Source organism: Clarias gariepinus, chromosome 22 (genome assembly GCF_024256425.1).
Source record: "Clarias gariepinus isolate MV-2021 ecotype Netherlands chromosome 22, CGAR_prim_01v2, whole genome shotgun sequence".
NCBI lineage: Eukaryota > Metazoa > Chordata > Actinopteri > Siluriformes > Clariidae > Clarias > Clarias gariepinus.
This window is the reverse complement of record NC_071121.1, coordinates 6,114,012-6,122,799: the sequence shown is the minus strand read 5'-3', so window position 1 is coordinate 6,122,799 and position 8,788 is coordinate 6,114,012. Positions and strand designations below refer to the sequence as shown.

The following is an 8,788-nucleotide window of genomic DNA, read 5'->3' as shown; positions in this document are numbered from 1 at the left end:
CATTGTTTAACCTGTAAGAAAGCTACAGTAGTTACGTTGTGTTACTGCCTTCTGTACTTTAGTTCTTGCTTGTCTCAGGGGACACATATGAATAAAAACAATAAGTTTTTTCATAAATTTTTGTATGGAGTACATTGTTCCTTAGGGTGATCAGGTGTCTCATCACCAAAGAGTTAAAGACAGGTTTTTAAAAATGTGATGAAAAAAAAAATTACAGTACATTGGCTGTAATTGTTCTAGGCCCTCAATCCTGTCTCCTTCTTTAAATATGATTCAATCAGCAATAAGACTTGTTTTATGGAGTATTCTGCTTTACCCTTTTATGATAATTTTAGTCTGGTTGAAAGTTACTGAGAAAGAACTATAGGCACTGTAGTGCAATCTGTATGCGTTTAAGGGCTCACGCCAACTTGCTGTCATTATACAAAACCTGCTTCAGTTTGTGGAAATAGCATGCTAGTGGGGTTCATGATCAACATGGCTAACATTACCTCATCTTAGAGCAACCTGATCATGTCTGTAAGAGAAAGAATGAGCATGTGCAGTTACAAGAGTTAGGGATATGAAGTACAGAAACATGAATAAACCAGGGCACAGTGGCTTAGTGGTTAGCACTGTCACATTGCATCTCCAGGGTCATCCCACCTTGGGTACTGTATGTGTTCATAGAGTTTAAATGTTCACCCTGTGATTAGTGGGTTTCCTCCAGGTGGTTCGGTTTCCTCCCACAGTCCAAAAATATTGGGACATAAAGATTAGGCTGATTGGTGTTCTCAAATGTGCGTGTGTGTTAGAGATGGGGGGGAAATCGATTCAGTTATAAATCGTAATTTGTATGTGTGGCGATTCACGTATTAACACACTGATTCCAAAATCGTTTTTTTTTGTCGTTTTATATTTTCACATTCATAATAGAGATGACCTGGTCGATCAGTTATTGACCAGAATTTGGCTGGTTTTTAGTCTGATTGGCCGTGACAGGTGACTGTCTGATCAGCCTCAGATATAAACAATTCTATACCGAAGGCAAAAGCTTCCAAACTCCTGTGAGTGAATTAGTCTTAAACCCACCTCATTACACACACTTCTGTACATTAGAAGCCTTGCATGCCAATGTTAGAAGCTGCACATGCCCGTGTGCTCGCAGCCACTCAACCGAGTCCTTACTGTTGAGTTTTCAGGCTTTGAAAGAGGTGGTAAAACATCTCTGTTTCTTTGTAATCCTACAGGTAAACTATTTTACATCGGCATTCCGCGTGGTATGAGTGAATTATTTGCTATGTTTTGCTATGTTTTTTTTTTTTATGGTTACTTTTACATATAGGACAAGTTTGGACAGATTTTTCCCTTAACAAAAATAAAATCATCATATAAAAATTGTATTTTGTACTCTGTTTATCTTTGTGTAATATTAAAATGTATTTGATGACCTAAATTAAAGTGTGACAAATAACAAGTTGGACATTTTTTTGTTGTAGTTACATTTAATGAGCACGTGGGGAATCTTCAGGTAATAAAGTGATTCACTCTCGATGGTGACTGTGTACTCATACAGTATGTATCACATACTGTATACTTAGAATTGTAAAAAGGTTTTTATTTTTACTACTAATTTTTTATAACAGGGTGGACATGTTAAGCTTTACAACATCAAACCACACACACAATATGATAATAATTGGGAAAAGAAATCTAAATAAACATATTTGGAGCATATTTTTAATATTTATTTTACAAAATTGTTTCTAAAACAATGTTCTATATGATTAAGTAATGTCACACGAGGAGAGTGCTGTTGTACTGAATATCAGCACGGCTATGATGTATACAAGTGTTTGTTGTGTTAGACTATGTCACAATTCATTCGTCATTTCCATCACTACATTTCTCCACCTACCATGGAAGTTATGTCTCTTTTGACTATGATAGATACAGATAGCCAGCTTCCCCCAGTAATTGCCTCCACTTGTGAAAAAAACAAACAGGATAGCACAGGGACATGTTGATATAATGACTGAAATGGTGAATGGATTTTTTTTTTTTCAATTCTAGGCTCCTACTATTTATGAGAATGACTGGGATAAATCACCACCATATGAAAACTGGGACATGGAAATGAGATCGAATCATCAGACTCACAAATTCAACGTACCAAACACTGGATCCCCTCACCAACCAATCAGATTCAGGCTATGAGTCTCTGACCAACACCACCATTCAGTCTCATTCACACTACCAATGTCTGACCCTATGACTCCTGCTACTCAGATTCACTCAGTTTACCACACTCTGCATTCTTAAAACTTTCCTTTACTATAATGCTAGATTGCTATGGTATGGTTGTTGCTGGAAAGTAGATTTATGCTAACAATGTAAGCTTAAAATGTCATGGAATAAAATAAGTAAAAATATAATACATATCACCTCTATGTGAATAAATTGTTGGTGACATACAGATCATACACAATGATGGCAAATTGCGCTAACGTACAACTGGATTCAGGACTTCTTGAGCAACAGTCTATATTATAGTCTAATTATGTTAGTAGACGTCACAAGTCATCAATGTTGCTGCGAAAACACGTGTCATGAGATTAATCACCAACATTATTAGGAAAAGCAAGGCAGCCTGAAATCTGCTGAAGGCACTTATGGACTTCTACAGTACACTCTAAGAAATCCGAGGTGCACTAACTATTTGAGGAGCAGACATGTTTATAATAAAACATGTATTTGGTTCTATTAAAAACTTTTGGCCTGCTCGCTTTGGTAAAGGTGAAAACCTCAGTAATACTACAATTTAAAACCAATGTTCAAAACCCTTAACCTAAATATTTAGAAACTTCTCATTGGTCATATAACACTTTCTGGCATCAGTGGTTATGTGGAAAGACTTACACAACACCATTAAAGAAAACTGATTTAATGAAGTAAATCTGCTCTTGAAGAGAGATATCGATGTAAGAGCCAGTGCAGTACTAGAGGATTTACTAAAGGAGGGAAATGTGCTTTTTTTAAGATAGAATGTAATTCTCCTTGTTACTAATATCTATGAATATTACAATATGTACTGTATATGTATATAACACCAATACACAAGATTCTGTCCAGTGAGGAAATTTATATGAATGGCAGATTTTTTTTTTGCTACAACAGCTAAAATACAACCACTAGATAACATTTCTCAGTGCGATGGAAACAGTAAAGTGAAGCTTTAATTCATAATGAAGATCCTCCTCATCTCCACTCTCTTATATCAGGTGAGATATTTATTTTTATTACCCACATGGTTTATCATGGAAATGTACAGTAAGTGTATCAAGTTATTGACCTTGATTGACAGGTCCTGTGGATTGTGTTGATGTGATTGGCTACTGAGGATGAAGCGTCGTTATAGTCACTAATCAGTACTGAAATTCAGTATAAAGCAAATATATTTGTAGGGTGTTCAAGAGGAAAAATGCATTTTCATTTTGCAAATTCACACACAGATGTTTGAGAGTATAAGTCACTGTTGCCATTATTTGAGATTTACAGTATTTAACTGTAAATCAGTTTACAGTGTGTTACTGTAATTTTATAATTGGGTTATTACTGTGATAAAAATAGGTTGACAGTTCACTACAGCCATTATAATTTGTCCTAAATATAAATTTTATTTTAAATGTAGTTTATTAATGTTTACATGTAAATGTTACCATTTTTATCTTGCTACTACTGAGATTCAAACAGACACAATTACAAAATATCCCATTCTTTATTCAAATCATTGCAAATTCATGAAAAAACAATGTAAATGTGAACACATTAAACATTTAAATCACCTTTTTTAAGAAAAACATTTAAAATAATACAAAGCACATGGAAATACATTTATAAAATAATTTAAGTATCTGAACTGCATATTTGAAACTCCCTCCTTCTCAGGCCAAACCCGAGGCGCTGCAGTTCCTGGTTCCTATTTGAAATCATTCCTGAGGGTGTCTATTAAAATCGCAAAATAAATCTAGTCAATTAATGTCAGAAATGAGAAAAAGAAAAAAAGTACTGTAAGTTATGTCTGGATTAATTAAAAATGGTACAATGGCATTGGACCCATGTGACAAGAAATATCAATTGAAAAAAAAAAGTAAATATCTAACTGCATAAAATAAATCTAACGTACAAAAATCTAACGTTAATGTAAAACAAGAACAATGGCTAATCATCAACAGACATTTTTAAAGTATTAACCTATAACTCCAGATGTTAAATTTCTCAACTCGGTTCTTACTAAGCCACGTTAACTAATGTTAACTGCAAAACAAAGACAATTACATTAACCAACTTGGCTTAGTTAAACTTGCTCGTTTAAAATTATTTGGATTTTATTTCGGCAATTGAATAAACTCACAAAATCGTATATAAAATGAAATACTACCGTTAACGTTACCTCAGTTTAGCGTAGTAAAGCTTCCGTTACCCAATGTTACCAAAGTTAATGTCAGCACACACACACACACACACACACACACACACACTTTTTACCTTGCTTGTTGGTTGGTCTTTGGCATATAAAAATGTTAATCTGGTGTGTTGATAAGGATGTCCTCTGGAATTGCGCCACGGTCCTCAGACAAAACCTGAACAAATCTTGTGGATCCAGATCAAATCTATGCTTTGGGCGCTAAAGTCGTTGTGGAAAATACAGTATTATACATCAATTTAAAAAAAAAAATACAGTGAATCGCTGTATTTGGTGTTTGACATCACAGAATATTCCCATGATGCAAGGAGAAATACAGTTTTTAACTGTAAATATAATTTAGGGTATTATGCTGGATGAAATACAGTAAAAAAAATTTGCAAATTACAGACATGTCTAACAGTGTAGTTTTGGACGTTTTGCTGCAGAAAGTAGACCTGGTTTTAAAAAAAAAGGTAAAATCGTATTCATTTTGTTTCATTAGCTTATATAAATTATTTTCAGTGGAAGTGTCATAAACATAATTTGGAAATGCTGCTGATGGTAAATTGATACTGATGGGTAGGTTACGTTTTTAGGCACATTTTAATGAATACGCTTGGAATAACCACCAACACAACTCAAATGTGGTAATATAGAGGAAGTTAACTGTGTGTTGCAAAGGATGTTGAAAAGAAAAAAACCTAAACAGGACATGTCAGATGACGTGCAGAGTGTTGGGCAACACTAGCTAGAAGACATCTACTAGAACATTTCTCAGTGTGCTGGAAAGAGTAAAAGAAGAGCAGAAGTAAAATAAAGTTGATGATGAAGATTCTCTTCACTTTCACTCTCTACCTAATATCAGGTCAGCTATTTATTTTTATTAACCAGATATAAGATTTTGTATGGATTGTAAATGGATCAACTTATAGAAATGAGTAAGATTGTATTTTGATTGACAGGTCCAGTGAGCTGTGTTGATGTGATTGGTTATTCAGGAGGAAGCATCACTATAATCTCTAACCTAGTGGGAAGAGGAAAAAGTAAATATCTTTGTAAGGTGGAAACCAGAGAGTGCAAAGAAATAAACAGTATAAAGACTGGAAAGAATCGCATTCAAGAGGAAAAATTCATCCTTTATGAAAACACACAGGGATTTTTGACAGTGTTTATCAGAAAGCTGAAGCCACAGGATGCTGGAACATACACCATGGGAGTGGGAGTTTCAAATAACACTGATGTAAACCTGAAAGTTCTTAATGGTTATTATTAAACAAGATACTTTCAATTCCTACAACACAAAGTTAAGGCACCATGAAGGCGTTACACGGCTAATGAGCTTTTTCGTTTTCTTCTTTGTATAAATGACAGATTCTTGTTGTGCGGGGCCAAAAATAACGAACGCTTTCCGAGGACAGAACATCACCTTCACCTGTAACTATCCAGCAGAGTATAAGGAACACAACAAGTATATCGAGAAAATTGATAATGACAGAGTTGTTAAAGGGATTCTTAATACTGGAACACAACCTCAAAATGGCAGATTCTTCATTTCTGATGACAGACGTGCTAGAGTTCTCAGTGTGAACATCAGTGGTGTAAGAGAAGATGATGATGGCTTTTATTTATGTGGAGTGTACAGTTATAAGCGTGTTTTTCCTATAGGATATTTCTCCTACTTCTTAGAGGTTCAGCTACAGGTTACAGGTATAACTTTTATTTCTGCTGTTTTAAAGATGTATGAATATTTACACTAACAGATCTCACTAACACTAAATACTTAAAATAATAAAATAGTTAAATGGTTATTTTAAAGATTCTAGGTTTTACTGTGCAATTTTTTATCTTGCATGTTTTACACAACAGCCAGCACCTTCATGATGACATCAGCAGCACCAACAGAGATCTCATCTCATGTAGGGCATTCGAGTAAGAACTCAATCATTCTACATTTATAATGTGTTACAGTCAGGGAGTCAGTGTGTTATAGTGGGAGAATTAGTTTATTGCGTCTCCACAACTTCCTGATTAATCTCAGGTTGGTACCAGGACACTGTAGCTCATGATGTCCATCTTCTACAACATGACCTCATTACACCAGCACAAAGGATTTCACAAAGATCAGGAAGTGACTAACATCTCTACTGTACACACACGAAGTCTATAACATATGTCTAAATATTACCCTAATGTTTCTATCTTAAGATCATCATGTTGTCATCAGTATGTGTGTCTGTGTGGCTCTGTTGCTGATTGGTGGATGCGCACTGATGATCTATAAATGGAGACACAAGAAGATATTAGGTAGAGCTTCTGATCTCTATAGCACAAATTCTATCATACATGAGTGAAATGATTTTATAACTGTCTGTGTGTAAGAAATTGAACCATGTCTTTTTATGTACGTATATTACAGGTTCAACACCCTCATCTAAATGCAATGAGCAGGTCAGTGTTTATATCTAAATGTTTTACGTGTGTGTAACTGTGAGACTTGTTTATTAAGCTGAATATAAACAGATTTATTTAAAAAGCGATTACAAGAGCATTTAAATGTCATGTACTTAGGATTCTGAAAAGTTTGTTTACTACTAATTCTCTATGACAGGTTGAACATTTATTTAGAATTAAAATGTAAATAAACATATTTGGAGCATATTTTTAACATTTATTTTTACAAAATTGTTTCTAAAACAATGTTCTATATGTTTAAGTAATTTCACATGAGGAGAGTGCTGTTGTACTAAATATCAGCACGGCTATGATGTATACAGTCGTTTGTTGTGTTAGACTAAGTCACAATTCATTCGTCATTTCCATCACAAATTTTTTTTACCTGCCATTAAATTATTAAAGTTTTGTCCCTTTTGACTATGATAGATACAGATAGTCAGCTTCCCCCAGTAATTGCCTCCACTTGTGGAAAAACAAACAGGATAGCACAGGGACATGTTGATATAATGACTGAAATGGTGAATGGATTTTCTTTTTTCAATTCTAGGCTCCTACTATTTATGAGAATGACTGGGCTAAATCACCACCATATGAAAACTTGAACATGGAAATGAGATCGAATCATCAGACTCCGAATTCCTCTACAAGCCAGACAAATTCAACGTACCAAACACTGGATCCCCTCACCAACCAATCGGATTCAGGCTACGAGTCTCTGAAAACCACCACCATTCAGTCTCATTCACACTACCAATGTCTGACTCCTGCTACTCAGATGCACTCGGTTTACCACACTCTGCATTCTTAAAACTTTCCTTTACTACAGTATAATGCTAGATTGCTATGGTATGTCTATCTTGTTGCTGGAAAGTAGATTTATGCTAACAATGTACAGTAAAATTAAAATGTCATAGAATAAAAAAAGTAAAAAGTAATACATATTACCTCTATGTGAATCAATTATTGGTGTCATGGCGAAACAGTAAAATAGCAAAATGACCTCATAGCTGATGAAATCAGAAAATATGTTCCTGCCGAATATTCAACATACAAATGTTACACTGGGGCAAATTGAGCTAATGTACGACTAGATTCTGGTTTTCCTAAGCAACAGTCTATATTATAATCTAATTATGTTTCCAGAAATCATAACAACTAAGGCATCAATGTTGCTGTAAAATTATCAGTGTCATGAGTTTCATAACCAACATTATTAGAGAAAGCAAAGCAGCCTGAAATCTGCTAAAGGCACTTATGGACATCTACAGTACACTCTAAGAAGACTGAGGTGCACACCCATCCTCACCTGATTCTACATGTCATAGAACCAGAGATGTTATACAGGGTGGATTTTTGGGTCTGCTATTTTTTTCTTTTATTTGTTATTTATAACCAGCAAACATACAGTACCATGGACACAAAAAAGCTGATTATGTACTGTAGATATCCATTTTCTTTTTGCTTATATTTTCTTTTTGCCTTTTCTTTTAATAAGATTATATATATATATATATATATATATATATATATATATATATATATATATATATATATATTTACACCAATACACAAGATCCTGTCCAGTGAGGAAATTTAAAATTAAAGGCAGCTTTTTGAGTTACAACAGCTAAGATACAACCACTAAAGAACATTTCTCAGTATGATGGAAAGAGTAAGGGAAGAGTAAAGTGAAGCTTTAATCTATGATGAAGATTCTCCTTACAGTATCTTCACTCTCTTTCTCATATCAGGTCAGATATTTATTTTTATTAACCACATGGTTTATCATGGAAATGGAAATGTAGTAAGTTATTGACATTGATTGACAGGTCCTGTGGGCTGTGTTGATGTGATTGGCTACTGAGGATGAAGCCTCATTCTAGTCAC

At 34.4% G+C, this 8,788-nt stretch overlaps 1 protein-coding gene across 1 annotated transcript; it reads left to right on the top strand.

Annotated features, from left to right (window-relative positions):
• The first annotated feature begins 5,272 nt into the window (after positions 1 to 5,272).
• On the top strand, positions 5,273 to 8,360 carry LOC128510327 (CMRF35-like molecule 8). Its single transcript, XM_053482532.1, has 7 exons — positions 5,273 to 5,312; positions 5,410 to 5,709; positions 5,819 to 6,154; positions 6,314 to 6,376; positions 6,653 to 6,751; positions 6,864 to 6,895; positions 7,449 to 8,360. The coding sequence occupies exons 1-7, from the start codon at positions 5,273 to 5,275 to the stop codon at positions 7,707 to 7,709; spliced, it is 1,131 nt and encodes a 376-aa protein (XP_053338507.1). The 3' UTR covers positions 7,710 to 8,360.
• The last annotated feature ends 428 nt before the right edge of the window (positions 8,361 to 8,788 follow it).